We start from the raw sequence: 22,201 nt of genomic DNA on the forward strand, positions 1-22,201 counted from the left end.
GCTACTGCTTTGATGAATTGACGGAACAGCGATAGGTTAGAGATTTTTCATGCATGCAGGTATAGATGTGGACCTGGTTGCTTTGATTTTGGCTTAGGTTTTGGCCAAGCTAGTCTCTGAGTTAGTCTCTGTTTTGGACTCCATTGACTCTTTGGGCTCTTTAGATCCTTAAAACTCATTAGACACCTTGTGTTGCCCTGAGCGTAGCGCGGCTAGGCATGGTTGCGTTTAAGTTGTTGTAAATGACTGGCAGGACTGACCTATGATTTCTAATGGTCCGCAAATGGCTCCAGTGGAGCTTGGCACTTGGGGTTGTTAGAGCTCACTGCTGGCCGAGCGTTGGTGCAGAGGACCTTTGGTAGAGTTTAACACAGTTTACTAGGGGATCTGCCCCTCGTTTGGGAGCTTCTGGTGCTGTTTTGCTTTCCAGTTTTTTCGTTTTTATCCTTTAGTGCATTTGTGACTCTTTGAGCTGGCTCACCGGATCTCCTGCAAGCTGCGCCCTGTACTAGCTGGGCCGCTTCTGTGGGTTTCCGGGGCACACTCTTAGTGGGGCTGACTACAACCTCCACGCTCAATCCGCAGTCCTCTGTCTTTCAATCCTTTAGTGCACCATGCACTCCCCATGCCGTATTGTGTGCTCCTCTTCCGCTTGCCTTGCGTCTTAACCTCACTTATTTATTGCCCCCATGGAATCGCTCCATGGAAGGTGCAGCGGTTTACTTGCTAGTTCGCTGTGGGGGCTCTTGATGCTCTAGGTTGGTTATGGTAACTTGTGGGAGCTTTTAGATGTTTGTGTTGGTATTTTGAAATCAGAACACAGACTACAAATCAGCAAGACTGCACAAACACGACAGCACAACAGTTAACAGTTCACAGGTGAGAACTTGTGTGCTCTTGTGGGTACCTGAAACAATGCCTTGGTCGCTGCTGCTGAGGGTGGAGAGGGACGCTTGATGTCCGTCCCACTGTGTCGCTCCGCCCAAGCTCTGTCTGCGACCACGTCCGTGTCCAAGTCCATTTCTAAGTTGTCAGCGGGGGCACTTCTCTGGCCCTTTGTGCTACAAGTCTCCTGGGATTTGCCCCCCCTGCCTCGCACTCCTTGGGCCCCCATAGATAGCACAGTGAGGCACCGCTCTCCCCTGCCTGGAGCTACGTGAGCAGGGGGCTGAGGGGTCCAGGGGCCGAGGTCGAAGATTTAGGGTTTCGGATGAGCTTCGAGCTCCACACCCCTGCCAAGCGCCGAGCATCAAGACCGTGCCCACTGCCGCTCAGGCTCTGTGCTTCCGTCCTCACGCTCTGACACCAACAAACACTTTGTGAGTATCACTCTTTGCACATACTTCTCCAGTAGCACATCGGATGACACAATGCAACTCTGATTTAGAATTAATCTTGAACCCCAGCTCCTCTACCCCTCTTGTGAGTTTAAAAGACCACAGTCTGATAGTACCTGGCAATTGAATCATGGACTTCTTCTTGAAGACAATAATCCCAGTAAGAGAGGCTATCAATGCTGGTAAAGAGGATGCAACCCAGTAGGTAGCATCAGCTGTAGAGTCTCAGTCACCAATATACAAGTCACAAGTACAGGTTCAGGCTCAGGTGCAAATGTCCTCCTTCTCTCTGCTTCCTGGCTATAGGAAAAAGCCAGCGACCGCGGTATGCAATCAAGCCCTGGCCACTGCCCTGTCTTGATTGCCCCACGGAGAGTCTTCAGATCCATCTGACATTGACATAGACCTGAAAGTTGAAGAAAATTGTCCACACTTCTGCAAGCCATGGAAGCCTCGCTTCTAGACCCTAGGTCGCTCCAGAATCCAGCTCTCAAGCAAGAGCGACTGCTCTGCTGTACATTGCTTCTCATGTAGATGGGCAACAAGTTGCGCACAAGGTTATCACTAATTCTGTGGCATTGAATGGGGAGACATTAGTTGCTCTTCCACTCGGGAAAGAAGACCCTCCCAGTACAACTGTGGTGCCCCTGCAGTTCCCTCTAAAGACCTTGGCGAAGCCCTCCTACCTAGCAACACACCTTTTGCAAAGCTGAGCAAACAGTTTTGCAAACAACAGAGAAAACAATGTAACAAGCGCCATAGGGCACCCACTCTAGAAAGGCACGGGTCGTCATACCCAGTGTTAGCCAGAAATAAACAACACAAAATCGCATGTCTTCCTGCACCATCAGCTCCAGCCTCAGTAACATCTTTTGAGCACTTTGGCTTTGGAAGGCGCTATGTCTGAACAATCCTTTGCTCAAGCTCCTCCTGAAATTGCAATGTGCAGATCCACCTCTTGTTCTGCTCAAGATTCAATTCCCACCAAGGGACCACGCCTAGGCCCCTCTTCTCCCTGAGAAGAAGCCTACCAAGAACCATCAAGACTTTTAGCGCACCCAGAACAAACCAATGCGTCCAATAATACTCTTTAAAGTGATCTATTCAATATGAAGCCAAACACTATTCCCTGCACTGACCAGGAAGCCTTGTCTAATTTGCCTGCAGGATTTCCCCAGCGTGAATCCTCCCAGAAAGACCTCCTGCAATATCGCTTGGCCCCCTTAGTCACCTGTTCAACCCCAACAAGCTGATTCTCATCCTGGAATATCGAACAAGATGGGCTCACAACATTCTAAATGGGGGAAACATCAACTGGTAGGCTCAGTCGATCCCAGATTTAAGCCAAATAAAATGTACAGACATTCTGGCAATAGAATTTCTTCAACCCTCAGGGGACCAAGTATCAGAATGTACCCAGGTTACCTTCGCATCTCCCACATGGGTAGAAGCAATTATGGCGCAAACAGCATTATCAAAAGGTTGGGGTATTGTACCTAAAACAGTGAAAGTCTTAAAAAATGCCCTTGATAGACGAGGACATAAAAATTCAGAGGACGATTCCAATGACTGGTGCTGGCTGCCCATCGTAGTCCAGGTTAGAAATAGTCTGTGACAAAGTGGTAAAAGTTCAGTCAACCAGTGCTTACCTAAGACATTGATAAAAAATATGTTCTTGGAACATCCATGACCTCAGGCAAAAAAATTATAAGAGAACACTTCTGTGACATTCTGGAGCAACTTTAATCAACTTACTTTGCAAGAAACCTGGGCCCAAACAAAAGACCCCCTGACAGCTTAAGTTGAATATCAGAAGCCAGTCACTAAAGTTAATAGCTATGGCCAGCCAATGGGCGGTCTAACAATTTACATTTCCTCATCGTTGCTCTAGATGGCGGAGGAGATCTTTCTAAAAGAATCATGGGCTCAAGCAATCCACTCTAGTTTATCCTACTGCACCGAGAATCTCCCTCTCCTGATTATCAGTGTCTATATAAATTCAAGCAGATCAAGAAAGAAGGCAAGACTCTGAGAACTGGTGTCAATAATAACGGAGCTTAAGTTAAAATTCCCACTCGCAAACAATCTGCTATCTGGCGATTTCAATATAAACCTGTTTGGGGGTACTAACAGTCGAAAGGATAATGTCCAAAATCTTGCTTGCAACATTCTAGCACAGAGGCTGCCTGATAAAATCCATTGGAACAGACTTTCCGAGTCATTCCTGACAGATTGTCATTTCTTAGGTCTTAAACACCACAATTGGCGCTTCAGCAGGGACAGGCCACCTGGCTGGACGCGAGCAGCAGGAAAGCTCATTTCTTACATCCATCTTAGTCTATACTCAGCCCTTCTTCTCAGGTTTTATAATAACTTTTCCCTAGGGGACCGCTTCAACAGTGACCATAGACCATAGCAAATCTACCTTGCCATCTGTCCATCGAAACTGGAAGATGCTCCCCCTACCAGCTCCATTGTGTTCTCAGAAAACCAACGGCTAAAATGGGATAATGAAAACAGTCCTGAGACTCTGTCATGGATGAGAGCACAATATAGAGCAACTGCTTTTCATTCAAGATCTCCTATCAGGCAACAGTCACTTTTCATAGACCAGATCCTTCAGAACTTTCAAGTCAATTCTCACTCCCGTACAATCACTCGATCCTTCCACTAAACTTATATTGGTCACATCCCAGAAGGCCTTGAAAAGCTAAGTCAATCGCGATATGTGTATCATCTTTCAGCACCCTTCTCTAACTGCAAAATCCCACCTAAAGAAAGCCAGGGCTAATTTTAGAAAATCGATTTAGCTTGCCAAAGGAAAAAAGAATAATGCGTTTCGGGCTCAACTTCTGCTTGCGAGCAAGAAAAAGAACGCCAAACAATTTTGGTTGATGGTTATCCAAGTGGCATCTGGAAGCAAGAGTGGCACCAATGCAAATATCTCAGAAACTGTCTGGGTCTCATTTCTAACATCACACTTTTCAACTGACACCACATCTGGGGCCCCCACCACCCCTCAACCGGCCATCTGGTGATGTATGTTTCTCCAGAAGTAATAAAGTGGTCTATAAGTGATAGACCTGGAGCCCGTTCAGATAATGAATTCTTACAACTTTTTCTGACTAGCTACAGAATAAAGTTGGCAGGTCTGCGGAAAGACCACTCAAACGGGCTTCCAGCAGTCCTTTTTACATCGGACACTTCATTTTGGGCCAAGGCACTTTCTCCCCTTTTTAGGTTGAGCGCGCAAGTATTGTGGGCTTTTAACCACACCCATCACTTTCACCTTGTTCTTTGGCTTGCCTTTCAGAAATCCTTTATTATCATTGGTAAATGCTTTACTTTTGTCCCTCCTTGGGGCGGTTTTGTTACTGCCTTGTAGACTGCCCCTGTTACATGGATATTTGCATGATTGCCGTACATTTGACTGTGAGTGAACTTCTTTTTCCTTTTGTGTCTCTCCTTCATGCTGGAGGCAGCTATGGCGCTTTGAATCGGCTCGCTTATTTCAACTGTTTTACTTTTCATTTTCAATTCAAGTGGCAAGAAAAGTCCAGTTAGGAATTTACCACGCTAGTAGCCCTGACTGGAGCAAACGCAAGACCCTTTGCATTGAAAATGCTTGTTGAGTTCTGCCTTTTATCCAACTGCATTCCAGATTCATGGAGAGGATCTATTATCTGGCCAACTTTCAAAGGAGGCGTAAAATCTGGTCCCTGCCATTACCTCCTCATTGTGCTAATTGAGAATGACATAAACTTTTTGCCATTCTTCTACTTGATGACCTAAGAGCCTGGGCAGATGCTTGCCAGATCATCCCTAGAAATCAGTGTGCCTTTAAAAACAACTGAAGCACCACTTTAATTTGATGGTGCTGGCCCTTGTGTGCGACAAAACTCTCAGACGTGGTTCAGCACTCTATTCCTGCTTCGTAGACATCAAAGCTGCATTTGACAGCATACCTAGAGTCCTGTTGTGGCGCAGATTGCAGAATTGGGTCTACCAGCTGACTTACTGAGACCAGTTGAGCAGCTGTAACCTATCACCTGGACGGGGATCAAATTAGGGGATGGTTCATGCATTTCAAGGAAGATACCCACTAAAACAGGGTTGAAGCAAGAATGTGTGCTCAATCCTCTGCTTTTCAATTATATATCACTGATCTTTAGGAGTCCCTTGACAAAAGACTGCTGTCCACCTAACCTGGAAGGTCAGCGCATGACCCATCTGCTGTACCTAGACGACCTTGTGCTACTTAGCCAGACAAAGATTGGCTTCCAGCGTCAACTATCCGCCCTACCCGTGCATACTGTCAAGAACAGGCTTGAGATAAATCGCACAAAAAACATGATGATTACATTTGGGGCAAACGTACATCGAGACAGGTGGCATCTTAACGGCGAATGGCTCCACCATAGTCCTGAGTACAAATATCTGGGCTTGAATTTGGATAGAAAAGGATAATTTAAGCCTCACTTGCGTGGTATGAATTACAAATGCACCAGCCTCATGTTTACTCTATCGTCTGTTTTATAGAATCTGCTAGGACCAAGCATTGATCCTCTTCTCCAGCTGTTGAAAGCAAAGGTAATCGCTGCACTGTCTTACGGAAGCAAAGTCACTTTCTGCAGGGAAGCCACTACTCTGGACAACTGCATTAGGCGAAGAACTAGAAAGCTGTTCTTCTCCTGCCAAAGAGAGCTTCTCTGGTCCAAATAAGGCTCAAGTTCAACATACTAAAACAGCACTGGGCTATAAGAATGTCATATTTAGGTCGTTCTCCGACGTGTTGGTATGCATCTGGGCTTTTAATCACGCCCACCTCACAACCATCACTATCACTCGTTCACGGGCTTGCCTTTCAAAAATCCTTTGTTTTCGTTGATAACTGCATTACTCTTGTCCCTCTTGAGGGCGGTTTTGTTACCGCCTTGGTCATCGACCTTGTTACATGGATAATTGCACTTTTGCCAATAACTTTGACTGCGAGCGAACTTCTTTTTCCCTTTGTCTCTCTTTTCGTGCTCACGGCGGCCCTTTGAGTCGGCTCGCTCAGGTCAACTGTTTTACTTTTTATTTTCAGTTTGTGTGGCAAGAAAAGTCCAGTTAGGAATTTGCAACGCTAATAGTTCTACCACGAGCAAACGCGAGACCCATTGCATTGCAAATGCCTGCTAACTTTTTGTAATAGGCTGAGATCTCCCGCTCAAGGCTCTTTGCACAGCTTAATCTGTCTCGAACTATTAGGCGCAGGTTCAACTTCGTCCTGCAAGCGATTCCTCAATGATAAACGAATGGAATTTTCACTCACCAAGGCTTGGGGAATGCATCTCTTGCAGCAGGTGTTTAAAAAGCCTACAACAGCTGCCGCGATAAACTTGTCAGGGATAGAGAACACGGCAACACTGAGTAAGCGCTCTCATGCCCGTTCAGTTATCAACTCCTACACCCTCAGCAAACACATGCACATACCCGCTGTGGATAAAGGCCAGGTTAGTTGAACTCAGACTGGGGGAGGTGAACTTTTCGGGCTCACCTCCCAGCATGGTGCCGCTCAAACCCCCTCAGTGTATAATGTGCGGACCCTGCAGATTCCGTAAAGAAACCATCATTCACGTTCTGTGCATCTGCCCGTCCTGCTGCAGCAAAGAAACCCCCTACTTCGTGGGGATTTAATTCGTGCAGGAGTTCGAACTTGCCGTCAGCTGGTAATCATGTCCAGCCGGTACTGTCCGGTACTGTTGCGTCAGATGGTAATCTTGTCTGCATCCGGACAATGGATGGCCGCGGCTAAACTGAGCTCCGCGCAATTCCGCTGATGTCGCTAGTGCCCGGCATTTGAGACACTATTTGGTCCTCTGCGGCGCCGCCATATCACCCGCCCCCAAGTAGATCCTCGTGTGGCACATCTTCGGGCAGCTGCTACGTCACCGTGGGGCACGTTGATGCTTGCACTCTGCAGAACGCACAGTGCGCGCGCTTGCGGCGCTCTTGGGACTTCCCTTCTTGCTTGTTTGCGCAGCGCACTATTTTTCCTGGGTGCCTGAAAAGAACGTTTCAGTGCTTCGGTCACTTTGTTCTGCGCTGTAACCAGGGACATTCCTTGATTGTTTCTCGCACATTGCACTTTTCTTTCTAACGCATGTCGTAATTCTGGCATTCACATATTAGGACTCTCCAGCATGACAGGTTGCCGTAAATCGTTTTTCGCAGACCTCTTTGTGAAAGCAGCTGAATCAACTCAAAAGTGACATCTGAAGCATTCTCTGGATATCCCATTCCCGTATGCATATGGCTCTCCTTTTCCGGCCCCAAAATAATTTGCTATGATATACTAATTCGAGCATTTTGTATTGTACTCTGTCTTTTACAATGGGTTTTTCTGATTTTAATTATTGCTCTGGTCGTTATGGTTACACTTGTTTCTTAAGCTCTTAATTCATTGTACAATAAAATAAAATTCTCTATTTAAAGAACGTTTATGCAGCTTTTGCTCCATTGGCTGAACATAGTGGTACATGACACTTTACCAGAAGTTTTTGAATACCTCTTCTTTTATATGTAACTTCCATACTGTCAGCATAATCCTCTCAAAACAGTATGTAAATAGGTTCTACGATTCCGAACATACTCCGGAGATATCTTCGCTATATAAAATAATCTGAATTAGTTTTCATAACGAGTTCATCGCCTGCTCCTGACTGTACATGCAAATCAACCTAATTTCTAAATAGCAAAACATTTTAACAGTGATACATTGAGTGAGCAACACGGGCAGTAAGGCCACGCAAAAACATACATTTTCACTGACGATGGACAAGATTTCAGGTTGCCACTGTTAAAAGGCGAGCAGTCATCAGGGGTGCTTGGGTGAATCAAGCTTGTACGCACTTGGCCCCACAGTACCTCTGCAAAAACATGTGCTTACTGCATGAAAGCGCATATCCCAAAGCAGTGCCCACGCTTTCCCGAACTTTAATTTTTTTTGGCTTTTTAATGTAAGGATATTGTCAGTTTGAAAATACTTTTTCCTTCCTTCATTCGTTCTTCCTTACTAAAATATGTTTATTTTCTTTCAGGCATATACAGATTACAGCGATTCTGTTTCCAGAAGAATGGGGTTCATCCCTCTCCCGCTGGCAGTCCTGGTAAGTATGTTTGTGTGTGCATGTCTGTATGCTTGTATGTGCATACAGAGATGCACACACAAATGCATGTGTATGTGTTTGTGCGTCTATAGTTATATTTTATTAGCTTAAATTCGACATTGAAATGCCACCAGCCATACTGGCGTGTAACAAAATACTCATTAGAAACTGTATTTTTCCAACATTTAGGTCAGCACAGTTGTTACTGCCTAAGGAATCATACTCGTTTACTTCTCACTATTTATTAAAAAAGAAAGAAATGCAGCCCAGCCGGAGACCAAATTAGGATGTCAGGTGAAGAGGATAGGCTTACTGGTCTTACACCCACTCTGCGAAGCTTCCTTCCCAGCCTTTCAAGTATGCATCTCTTTTCTAATTGGTACTCGCACCTACAGATTTCACAGATGAACCCCTTGCTCTAGGTGTCCGATTGCATCTGGAACGTTTTTCAACCGCTCGTCATCGCTGGTGGTAGTGGGCACCCATTGGACTTATGAGCTGCATTGAGAGACTGCACTGGAATGGTCAAGTAGTATGTTTGTGTGTATGTATATGTCTACATATATGTATATATATATATATATATATATATATATATATATATATATATATATATATATGTGTATGTGTATATATGTGTATGTGTATATATATGTATGTGTATATATATGTATATATATGTATGTATATGTATATATGTATATATATGTATATATATGTATGTATATATATGTATATATATATATGTATATATATACACTGTGTGAAAGTCCCACCCTTGCCTTTTTTCCATACCTCTAGAGGTGTAGGATCCAGAACAATTAGTCAATTCTCTGCAATGCTCGTCTTGCCATTTTCTTTCTACATTTTTGGAGACATTTCACCTCATAAATCGCCCTATTCAACAAGCCGAGATTTCGTTTTGGTTAAATGCTGGCATAGAAAGTGTTTTTTGTGCTTTACATCTCTTCATGACCCGAGGGCCTATGACCATTGGGTTATGCACAGTCTTCTTCTGTGAGACATCCTCTTCCCTGTTCACAGTAGCTTCCGCACCGTAAGGAATGATTCAGAATTGCACACCCAGCCCACACTTGATAACTCGCAGAACTTGATTAGCAGGTTTGAAGTATACTTATAGCCAAGGCCACTGGAATTATGCGATCGTGCAGCTGTGGCAATGTTCACATTATTATAGATTTGCTGTAGTTGCCACATAATCATCATTTTCTGCACATTTCAACAACAACAAATAAATTCTAGCTCAAGCGGTTCAGAAGTTACTAAAAATGCAGCAACATCTTACCACGAAGCACAGGCCATTTGAAAAGGTTGACTGGTCAACTTTCAGTTGCTTATTGCTTAAACTGGTACTTATGAGGTGCAGCCGTTGTCCAGACAGTAGTACCAAGTTAAGAATTAATGAAATAATGGAGCAATACTATTACTAAATGTGCAGCATTATGCCGCATAATTTAACTTTTCTTGCTGCATAATTTACTCAAACCTGCCACATGTTTTGACCCTGTGTGGCCGCATAATTCCAGTGGCTCTCTTTATATAGCATCTTCTTTAGTGTTCTTAGGATCTTGCCCATCTGATAATGAGGTCTTTGGGCGAGTTGGTGCTTCACCTTCCTAAAAGATGCAGTAGGAATATTTGAAGTGCATAAACGGGCAGCTACCAAGGAGAAAGATTTTTCCATCCAAGAATCACAATAGGCATGTAAGGAGTAACATGAGATGGCATGTGGTATTTACTTAGCCCAATTAAATCCACAAACATTTGATTTTATCGCTTGAGAAAAAGGAGGCATTGTTCACTGTTGGTCTAGAGGTACTCTCTATACTAAGCCTCGATTTACCCTTTTTTTTGCCTTGCGAAACCCACCTTCTTTTGAATAGGCCTCGTAGAGGTGAGGACAAAGAAAATGAAGAAATGTCTTATGGCTTAGTCCCTCCTAAAATAAGACTTAGGGCCTTAGTGCGTGTTACTGTGACTGCTATCTGAACTCCGGGAGCCCTGCTTATATATACCCTTCCAGTAATAATCAACCATACTGGTTCCCTTGGATCGATTAACTTCACTAGTGAGCCCAAATTTGCTGACTTAGAATGTTCTTCACAAATAAAACACATTAAATTCATTCACTATACATTAAATTAGATAACAAATAAGTAGGTGCTACATCTGTGGCAAGTGACCAATGAAGACATGTGTGGGGTGAGATTGTGTGTGTGTGTGTGTGTGTGTGTATGGGATAGTATAAGAAAACACACAGTTTTGGCTGTTTAATAACCATTTCTAGGTCAATGCAGACAAACCTAGAAGTTCAGGCTCTAAATCTACACACTTAATGTGCACCCAAAACAGAAAAAAAATTGCATTTCTACCCCGAATATTTGCAAGTAATTTGGTATCACATTTAAAGGAAACGTTGTTGATCATAACTAGATTACCCAGGTTCCCAGGAATACCGGATTGCCCCTTATAGTATTGTATGTGCACCTTTCCAGCAGCAATCAGTGAACCTGCAGAAGTGAACAAAACAATACAAGGTGTGTGCCTGCATTAGGTATCTTTGTGTGCTGCTTGAACAAGGTATAGCTTCTCCCGCTGAGGCTTTTTTTGTCTTCAAAGTGTTTCCGGATATGTTCAGGAGCCAGTCCTGGAAGTCTGGCTAACACTGGCTGCAGTCATCTTCCACTGCAGTCCTTTTTGTTAATAGGCTGTATTCGTAGGGTTAATGTGAAGCACTCAATGAGGTGCAAGGTGACGCACAGACTGAGGGGCACCCGTTCTGCCTCCTTAACCTCTTAGCTGCTGGGCCTTTACCAACCCCCCCCCCCCCCCCCCCCCCCCCCCCCCCCCCAGTGCTGAGCCCTTTTTTGGCTATTTGGGGAAGTTCGCACTTAGGCCTTCTTAACTTTTTGTCCACATAAGCTATCAACGCCAAATTTGCGTCCTTTTTTTCCAACATCCTAGGGATTCTAATGGTACCCAGAGTTTGTGGTTTCCCCTGGAGGAGACCAAGAAATTAGCCAAAATGCAGTGCAAATTTAGTTTTTTTCACACAAATGGGAAAAAAGGGCTGCCGAAGAAGGCTTGTGGTTTTTCCCCTGAAAATGGCATCAACAAAGGGTTTCTGGTGCTAAAATCACCATCTTCCCACCTTTCAGGAACGGGCAGACCTGAATCAGAAAAACAAATTTTTCCAGACAATTTTGGCATTTTACTGGGACATACACCATTTTTACTATTTTTGGTGCTTTCAGCATCCTTCCAGTTAGTGACGGGAATGGGTGTGAAACCAATGCTGGATCCCGGAAAGCTAAACATTTCTGAAAAGTAGACGGAATTCTGAATTCAGCAAGGGGTCATTTGTGTAGATCCTACAAGGTTTTCCTACAGAAAATAACAGCTGAAATAAAAAAAATATTGAAAGTGAGCTGAAAAAAAACATCAATTTTTCTCCACGTTTTACTCTGTAACTTTTTCCTGCAATGTCAGATTTTTTAAAGCAATATACCGTTACATCTGCTGGACTCTTCTGGTTGCGAGGGCTTGTAGGTTCATCAAGATCCCTAGGTACCCAGAGCCAATAAATGAGGTGCACCTTGCAATGGGTTTTCTTTCTATACCGGGTATACAGCAATTCATTTGCTGAAATATAAAGAGTGAAAAATAGGTATAAAGAAAACCTTTGTGTTTCCAAAATGGGCATAAGATACGGTGTTGAGAAGCAGTGGTTATTTGCACATCTCTGAATTCCGGGGTGCCATTACTGAATTACAGGCCATTTCTCAAATAGACGTCTTTTTTACACACTGTCTTACATTTGGAAGGAAAAATGTCGAGAAAGACAAGGGGCAATAACACTTGTTTTGCTATTCTGTGTTCCCCCAAGTCTCCCGATAAAAATGGTACCTCACTTGCGTGGGTAGGCCTAATACTCGCGACAGGAAACGCAACATGGACACATCACATTTTTACAACAAAATCTGACGTGTTTTTTGCATAGTGCCTAGCTGTAGATTTTGGCCTCTAGCTCAGCTGGCACCTAAGGAAGCCTACTAAACCTGTGCATTTTTGAAAACTAGACACCTAGCGGAATCCAGGTTGGGGTGACTTGTGGGGCTCTGTTACCCAGAATCCTTTGCAAACCTCAAAATGTGGCTAAAAAAACACATGTTCCTCACATTTCGGTGACAGAAAGTTCTGGAATCTGAGAGGAGCCACAAATTTCTTTCCACCCAGCGTTCCTCCAAGTCTCCTGATAACAATGGTACCTCACTTGAGTATAGTTACTCCATCACAAAAGAGGCAGATATCCTGTCCGCCGTATCACACGTTCCATTATATCCTATGGAACTTGTAAAACGGCAGGCGGGATATCCGTCACTTTTGTGACGGAGTATCCCATCCGCCAAGGTCGTAATCAGCCCCTTAATATAGCACAACTGGTTATTTAACATCTTGATTTCTTATTGGTGATGACAATGATAGCAGATACCGGGACAATCCTTTTTCACACACAAAATATCCACAATGGAGAACCCTCCATTTTAAGTAGCTGCCATTTACTTCTTACTGTCGAACATTTACTAGAGTGTTTAAAAGTAAATGAAATTGGTTCAAACCACAACAGAATATTAAACAGACAAAACAAAAATTCTGCTGGCAATAATGTTCGATATGCTGCTACATTGTTTCCTCTCAAGCAGACTTCTTCATTCAGTTTTCAAACTGCTAATCAGTAATTTGTCTTGGAACGTCATGGAAATGAGTTAGTAACTTCTCTGTGGTGTTTTTTTCTCTCCAGCTCATCAGAGTTGTAACCAGCTCTATAAAAGTCCAAGGAGTCTTGGCATATGCCTGTGTACTACTTTTCTACTTTGGGTAAGATCAGCAGAACAAATACATGTTTAATTGTTTAAATTATTTATCGTTTTTAATTGGTGAACTTGTTAAATGTTTCCAAACGGTTGTAGCAAGACTTCATGAACTTAAACGTATTAACCTGAATTAAATATGTATTGATTTACTTGCATTCCAGCATTATGTGTTTTGTATGAAAATAATTAAATGACTTAAAATCTGAAGCTTGAGGGGAACAGCTCATTGTGATTAAGAATCGGAGGCCAAAATGAGGAGACACCATATGGAGTAAACTCACATGCAAAGCTATCCTGTTGAATAGGCACCCAGCCACACAGGTGTGTGGCAGTGGAACAGTTTACAGAAGGTTAGTAGGGAAACGTGGCTAGGTAGGCAAGGTGGTGGAGAAGGGCAACATTCGAACGGCATTATGAGACCTGTACCAGCCACGCAAGTGAGAAACTGGTAACAGTAACAGCACCAACAGCGTTATGGAATGGGGTGTCTGCTGCGTGTAAGAGGATCTCACCCCATAAATAATGAGAGTGGTCATCCATGAGGTGGTGTGAAAGAGCGTCATCGACCCTACAGGTATGATAAGAGTAACTTATTTTAGTGCATATTGATTCATACCACATCTCTGCTATTGCCAGTCGATGCACTTACCTGGTGCTTGTGACTGTTACCTAATTTAATGGCGCTTACTTTAATGACTTAATTATCATATGAGGCTGAGTTAGCCTTGCTGGGATTCAGAATTAAGAGCCGCTCTAGTAAACTGAACCTTGCAGATTTGGATTTGATATTTGAAAAAAAAATATTTCGGCTAAGCTTCCTTTCTCACAAGAACTTACATTTTAAAATACTTCACTAAAAAATAAAAATAAAAATAAAACGGAAAAGAAAAAATGAGAAAAGATGAGGGAAAAAGAAAGGTGTAAGAGAGAAAGAACAGACGTGCAGTTTGTGCACGTTATTCAGTCCTTTGGAGAACTAATTGATATTGTGTCTGATTTAATTTCATTCAAGTGAGGAAAAATAGATGTACAGAAATTTAATGAGGACTATTTACATTGATAATTTTTCAGACTTATGTCTTTAGAGTTTGTCAGGACACCCAAGAGGTTTTAATTGGATAGATTTCGGTTTTTTTCTTTCCTATCCCAGCTTTTGACCAGGCACCAATTTGCAGTTCTTGATATTGACCCTGGTAGGTCGCTTATTAGGTAAAATAGAGTCCCTTCTTCTGCCTCTAGCTGTTCTCAAATTGTTCAAAGGTTTTTCCTCTGATCTCAACTTAGTGAGGACAGGTCAACAGGACTAATTTTCCTACTGGCCACATGAACAATTGTTAGATGGTGCCAGATTCCATTTCTTGAGAAGGCTCATCAGCGGAAGGGCTCAACTCTTTGCCATGGCAAATAGGATGCTCTCCATGTAGTTGTACAATATCTTTAAGTATGAATGTGTATGCGCTGATAGGACAAAAAGGCCGTCTGATTTGAAGTGCTCCAATATTTAGCTACTGTCTACTTGGTAGAGTTTTAAGAAGGTATTAGTGACAATTGTGTTTATTAAATGTTTGGTCATTATGGCCAGGCTTGGATTTTCGACTGACTGACTGAGCCAAAGATGTTTGGCTTTTTACTTCCAGGCCAAGGTGAATTCAGATATATTGTACATAGAGAAGTGCTCTTTTCCTGGATTATATATTTTTCCTGTTGGCTTTCATTTTCTAATTTGAATAGAAGTGAAGCTAACGTCACATAAGGGCAACCCTTGGGAATCCAGATGGAAGCTCAGGGAGTGTCTTCCAAAATTTCCTTTTTTTTTTTTGTATGCCAATTTTGAATATGCACTTGCCCAAGTCTGATAGTTCTGACCCATGTCAAATCTGGCTTCCCAAATTGGCTTTGGCAACACTGTCAATGTGTTGTGAGAATCTCTGTCCATAAGAGCGAGCAAATATGAGGACAGGATGAAGCTCCTGTTTCTCAATACACTTTTATATATGGCTGGTCCTTTTGAGGTCATTGGTTATCGTCGGGCCCAGGTAGGAAAAATATTTTGCTTCTACAAGGGTTTCATCTCAAATGGCAAACGTTGTATTTCTTTTTCGATTTTTGCTAAATACTATTGTCTTTTCAGTTTCTCTTCAGCATAAAATAGTGCTACTATCGTAAGGCAATGAATTGCAGGGATATGTTGTAATGCTTTTGTGACTATATCCTAGTCCTCACCAATATGTAGTTGGAACAGTACCTGAGCGTGAAGCCTGTTTGATCCCAAATTATTTGGTTAATTGTCTACTTAATTGTCCTCTGTGACCCAGCCTTACTTGCAAAATGGTGCTGGAGTACAGCATTTCATATTTGAATGTAGAGCCCGGTCAAGTCCTAACAGCGAGAGCTTGCTCCTTAATCTTTGCTTCCAGACCAAATCAATTGCTGAAGTGAAATTCTAGAAGGCACTATATAGAGAATCGTTTTTGCTCTACTATATTTGTAGATAATATGCAGAAACACAGAGGCCTTCGCCAATGCCACTTTGGATTGGATTAAGCCTGTTTCCTTCTTTAGTCTAATCAGCAATATCATTAACAGTTTTCCATATATTTTACAGTCAGTGTCAATATACGGTGGGATGATGGTACTGTTCTGCCAGCATCTCTGGCATGTAGCTATAATTAACAGTTCTTAAAAGATTATAACTAGAATATTTGCAGTTCATAAACTTTAAGTGGGATCCTAAAGGACCCACTGGCTTTTCTTTTGGGGGTTTCTCCTATAGCGAATTTTTTTTTTTTTTTTGTACTCCAGGAAATGTTTAGATGTGGTTTCCACAGTCTTTTGGAATAAAAGTAGGCATTAGAGCAGAATTACTCAGCTTGCAGCTAAGACATGTCTGGAGCAAGAACTGTTTTCAAGTCACTTATCTAGTGTTCTGTAGCAATGTTTGCTTCCAAGATTTTCTTCTGGCCCCCAGCTGACCATTCCCAAGTTTCAATTAGAAAGTCCTGAAATCATTCTCTGCAGCTGCTTTCACCAAATCGTTCTAACTGTGGCGGATATGAGATGTGGCGCTGCCAACTTTAGAACTGAGGAAGCAGGTTTGAGTCCCAGTGTCGGCTTAATGTCTGGGGATTCAGTGCAAATCACTTAATCTTCCTGTGTCTAAAAAAGAGGAATGTGACCTAAATGCAAACCTCATATCATACCGAATAATAAACAAGAGGATATGGTGCAATGGTCAGAGCTGCCGACTTTGGAACTGGGGAGGGAGGCATGTTCAAGCCCCTGAGTCGGCTCAACATCCTGAGATTCTCGGCCAATCATGTAATCTTCCTTTGCCTAAATAAAGAGGAATGTGACCTTGTGTAATGGAACTGGTGCTCATGTGGAACGCTCCAATACCTTTGAGTCAAGTTGTCATTATACAAAACTGTGAACAAAAAGAAAAAAAAATGCAGGGATAAGAAGGAGGAGGAGAAGTATAGAGAGGGGATCAAGATTGAGCAAAATTGGGTGCCGGTTGCACCGGAGCCCTATAGCAAATGCATTTTCACGCAAAAAAAATAAATAAAAGCATCCTACAAACACAGGCAGTCACATAGACTGCTTTAATAGTCTGTGCCATTTAAAAAAAAAAAAGCAAAGCCACCAATGTGAAAGGTTCAAGAAAAAAAATGGTGATAGAAAAAAATGGTGATTTGAAAAAAAAGTAGAAAAACAAGCACTGCAGTGCTTTAATAATCTGTTCTATTGAAAAAAGTCACATAGAACAAAGTGAAAGTTTGAACACAATGTTTACTGTTATTCTAAATACTAACCTAATCTACCAAATCATAAATATTATTTGCCTTAATGGTCAAAGCTGCCAACTTAGGAACTGGGGAACCAATGTATACATAGTTTGGAATAAAGCCCGGGTGGAAGGAGAACAAAGAGCTTTTAAAAACATGAGCACTAGTGAGAAGTGTTCAAATACAAAGAAAAAAGTAGCTCCAAAAACAAGAGCAGTGGATGGACACAGTACATGGTCCACGCTCTGGAGGAGGGCTAAACACATAAAGAGGCATAACTGATGTATCCCACAGACAGATGGGGATGATCTGGAATATTGGATTTGTGCTCAAAATGCCCCTAGTCTGTCTAGACTACTCTACAAAACCCCAAACCAAAGCTACACCCCCAGGGAGAAATAGCCAGCAGCACCAAGGTAAATGACCCCAGTCAAACCCCTTACTAGCCTGAGGGTCCTTGGCTGGTTAAAAATGAATTAAGGGTAACTTTGTACAGCAGTTCCCCCAAACAGGCATTGTCAAGGACTGTTAGTGATCCTTCAAATTTCAATATTGTAGTTTGTTTGCACTACAGTTATAATATCTGTCTAAGGAAGTTCCTGCTTCCTTTATTGACTATGCATACAACCTAAACTTTTAATAACTTTTTACCTTTAAGCAAGGTTTTGAATTTTTCTCTTTATAAATGGGTTATTTGAATAAGAAAATTGTTATTGTTATCATACGATTAACCACTGCCCAACATATGCACATTCTCTGGAGAGTCAGTCTGATCAAAGGCTAACTAGGGCATCACAGAAAACCAGCTATCTCTGAGTCGGCAGGGCAAGTATCCAATCTCCTACAATAACACTACACAAAACCTTTATATACATAGTTTGTTAGGTAAAATCGGAACTAAAGATGCAGCAAAATCATATCTTCACAAAGAGCATCCACATACCATCAGTGAGTGATCCATTAAGTCTTATTAAATTCTGCACACAAAATCTTCAAGAGAATAGTTTAATATTGCTTAATTAAATATTTTAGCTCAAACAACACTACATAGTTGCATACATGATGTTCTTTAACCGCGTAGGTGTGGGCGTTGGCCACTGGCGATGCCCGCACACCCTTCCTGGTGCGGGTCAAAGCCAGTGGCCGACGCCAGGGAGGGTCAGGGTCAGTGAGTGTGGGGAGTGGGGCAGGCAGTTAAAATAACAACATATTTTGTATCTATTTTTGCTCTTATAACCTACTGGTAACAGTGTAAAATGTGCAAAAAGATTTGAAAGAAATCATTTTCTAGAAATCTTTGGAAAAGTTGTTTTGTTTTTTCCATCCCCATAATCCCTCACCCTAGTCCGTCTCCTTGGGAATGCCACAACTTCAATGCGGCCCTCTGGAACATACAAGACTGTACTTTTTGGCCCCTGAGTAAATGTTTGAGTACACCCATGTCCTAGAACATGCATTGTCAACACCTTTGTACATTGGAGTTCCCAGAAAGGCTCTCTCTCGTAGATGCATTCCATTTAGGGTGGAGCAAAGGACTCCTCTTTGTCTTCCCGCCACTACTGCTCCTGCCCAAGTCTGTCTTGTGGCTCCGGATTGGACTAGCTGAGTGTGGTACTTCTGAGCCTGAGCATCTGTCCTCTGATCAGTCTGCTGCTTTGAGAGGATCTTATGTAGCAGCAGTAGCATAGCATCTTTGCTGCCTGGTGTCCTTCTATATAATCTGTTTATGCAGCAAGATGGGACAAGTATGTGGCTTGGTATGGTTCCGATAACATGGACCTCAGTTCTAGGCAAAACTGCCAATGTGTTGCTGCGTGTTTTGTCTTTGGCCCAACAAGGGCTTGTTGTGGGCACTGTTAAAGGTTGTCTGTCAGGCCTTTAAGTGTTTAACCAGATCAACCGTCCTTCATATCACCCATTGTGATGCATTTTCTCAAAGGTTTGGTCCACATGTTTCCTCCGAGCCTTTTATGATACCTCAGTGGGACCTTAATCTGGGATTTACTTTCTGCGTCTGTACTCCATTTGAAGCCTTACACTGCTGCATCCTGCACCTCCTGACCCTGAAGGCAGTTTTCCTCATTGTGATCACTTTAACGAGTTACGTGATAGAACTTCAAGTTTGTTCAGAACAGCAGCCCAACACCACCTTCTTTCAGGCCAAGTTGGTCCTATGGACTAGAGCAGCTTTTCTACCAAAAGTTGTGGCTCCCATTCACATCATGGTCAGTTTATCACACTTCTGATGTTGTTTGTTCTATGTCACCCTTCAAAGGAAGAGGGGAGTTTTCATTATTTGTACCCCAAAAGAGCACTGAGCTTATGTTTGCAGCAAAGATCTTTGAGTGGACGATCAGCTGTTTGTGGGGTTCTCTGGGGGAAATGGAGACAAGGCAATGCAGCAGAAGTCTATCCACATAGATAGTCCTGTGCATCAGGATAATCTATGTGCTACCCAATAACTAGCCTCCTAAAGGATTTGAGAGCTCACTCCACCAGAAACTACTGCGCTAGCACAATGTGTGCCTGGCCTGCATATTTGTCAAGCTGTTTTATGGCCATCAGTGCACATTTTGGTGCCTTTATGCAGTTCCAGTTGTCAGTTCCGGGGCAGAGCGAAGTCTACAGAGCCGCACAACGTCACCTGCTAGTGCAAAGGGGCTATTCTAAAAATCTTCCCGATTCAGTCTGCCACCTGGGGATGTTCTAAAGGTGAGAAATCGTTGGTTGGAAAGTATTCTCCAGAAAGAGTGTTTTTGTTCTTCGCTTGGCTTACAGACAATTCTTGCACCCCTTCTGAGAACATGCTTACAACACACCGTTGTTCTGGGATTGTGTGCAGTATGTTATAACTCGTCGGCTACTAAACTGCAAACAGCTTTGGTGCACTTAGTTTTTTTTTCTGTTTTACATCATTTCCTTCTAATTACACATTTTACTTTGTTTCCATTTGGATTTAGCCTTATTATCTAGTTGTGTTCTAGGTATTTTATTTTCATGATCACCTTCATATTCGGAAATCCACTTACTATATACTTAATTTCATTGGGCAGTAAATAGAAGTAGCAGTGTGTAGGGGTAGGGGTTTGGATAAACGGATGACCATCATTGCAAGCACCTTGAGGAGACGAACAGAAAGTCCGCACTTTCCACATATATATGCATTGGTTTGTGCAAGGCTCCTACTGCACCTGGCCACTTGAGTTGTAATATTCTTCCAACCCCCTTGTTTTTTAATAATATTTTCTGTGCTTCTTACCATGAACATCGTTCTTTTTGTTCCTTAAGCCAGTAACGTGATAATAATACACCGAATACATAATACAGGTAAATAGATTAATTTATATTATTTTGGAACCACTTACTATTTCTTACCAAACAGCCATTTTGTATGTGATCTCCTGTATTCAGTAAAAGTATCTGCACTGTAATGCACTGCTTTACCGAGCGCATGAACTATAGTATGCAGTCGTGAAAAATATAACATTGCTGTTGCAGCTGCTTAACCCAGACGACGTAAAGGTATTACTATGAAGCAGGGCTAAGCGTCTGGCAGAAATTACCTAATTAGCTGTAGCCTCAGGACTGTTGAATTAATCAGGTCATCAGTAATTCATGGATAAGCAATGTATTTTTAGCCTCTTAGTTAAATCCTTTTCGTCTTGACACGCTTACCTTTTAGGGTTGTGCTGTTTTGTATTCACCATGTTATTGACTCTTTCCTGTTCTAGACTCAGCAACTGTTCAAATGGTTCTTTTGTCTTTGGAATAGTAAAATGCTAAATTACTGTGTCGTAACACATATATCACCTGAATCGTTAACAGCATTCTGTTTACAAATAAGCAAAATGGTGTCCTACGACTACTTTCAGACTGGTTTGTGACACACTCACCCATGTTTATGTATCAGACATGTATAAATGTAATTAAATTTGCTTGTCTTGTCTGTGTACATAATAAAATAGTTAAGCTTAGAAACCTTACACCGGTATGTCAGTGCTCTGATATCACATTTATGAATTGTAGGCATTGCAAGTTCTAATAGTAACATTGGGTTAATCATGACATGGCCAGCATTGCTTTTCAGTGTAATATAGGTGGGATTACTTTAGTTAAGCTTCATTTTCTAGATCTGCATATCGTGGGCCTTACTAATGTAACCCAATGATAAGTGTCTCAGGATCCTGCTATTGTAGAAAAGTAGCCAGAAGATAATATATGATACATGCATATGGATGTAAAACCACATTTGTTTTGTTTTTCATAGCATTATTAACGAAATCGGGTGTGCAACGGAATTGAATTATCACGCAGTCTGTAATTGCTACATAGAGTTCACATTTCCAAGCTACATCGGTGACATTTCTAATACTGACCAACGATTAATTCAGAACATCTTCTATTTAATCAAACATGTCTGCTTTGCAAGTAGTTCTGTGCTGGTGAATTAATGAGTTGTTGCTCCCTTTTAAATACTATAACTGCTACATATTCGTCATATCTAAATATATACATTCTGATGGATACTTCCAACCGCAGATTCCTCATTTATTTATAGAATAACTTCAGGTGCAGGACTGGATTAGGGACATCTTTCAGCATAGCCCCTGTTGACAGGTTGTGTCAATGCGACTCTGCCTCGACCCCCAACTGCCCCAGAAATGACTCCTTAGGCCACATATAAGCACCACCCAAGCGTGCTGACATCAGTTCCTTTTTACGTAGACCCTGGGCTACCTGCTAGCATTAGTTAATTCATGATATTTTTTTCCAGTGTGCAGGAGAACTTATCTCTTCCTAAAACTACAGGGTTTAAGCATTGTAGGGTTGGTGCCGTGACTTTGTCATGTGAGGAGTGTCCCCTGATGCACCCCAAGGCTATCTGGGATCATGCATCCAAGCTGTGCATCACTGAGCACCGCAGGAAGCTGTGTAAATCACACATAAAGTCCAAAAAGAAACACAAGAAGTCAAAGCAGGCCTCCTCTCAGACTTGCCACTGTCCTTCTGAGAAGTCGTAAGGACGTCAGTTT

At 42.3% G+C, this 22,201-nt stretch overlaps 1 protein-coding gene across 1 annotated transcript in view; it reads left to right on the top strand.

Moving 5' to 3' along the window:
- TAPT1 (transmembrane anterior posterior transformation 1) overlaps positions 1-22,201 on the top strand; it is a 272,524-nt gene that overhangs the window by 218,392 nt on the left and 31,931 nt on the right. The window contains exons 11-12 of the mRNA XM_069202339.1: positions 8,420-8,488; positions 13,311-13,387. Of these exons, the coding sequence (XP_069058440.1) occupies positions 8,420-8,488; positions 13,311-13,387 (146 nt within the window). The remainder of the gene's footprint in view (positions 1-8,419; positions 8,489-13,310; positions 13,388-22,201) is intronic.

This window comes from Pleurodeles waltl, chromosome 1_2, assembly GCF_031143425.1.
Source record: "Pleurodeles waltl isolate 20211129_DDA chromosome 1_2, aPleWal1.hap1.20221129, whole genome shotgun sequence".
In the NCBI taxonomy this organism is placed as follows: domain Eukaryota; kingdom Metazoa; phylum Chordata; class Amphibia; order Caudata; family Salamandridae; genus Pleurodeles; species Pleurodeles waltl.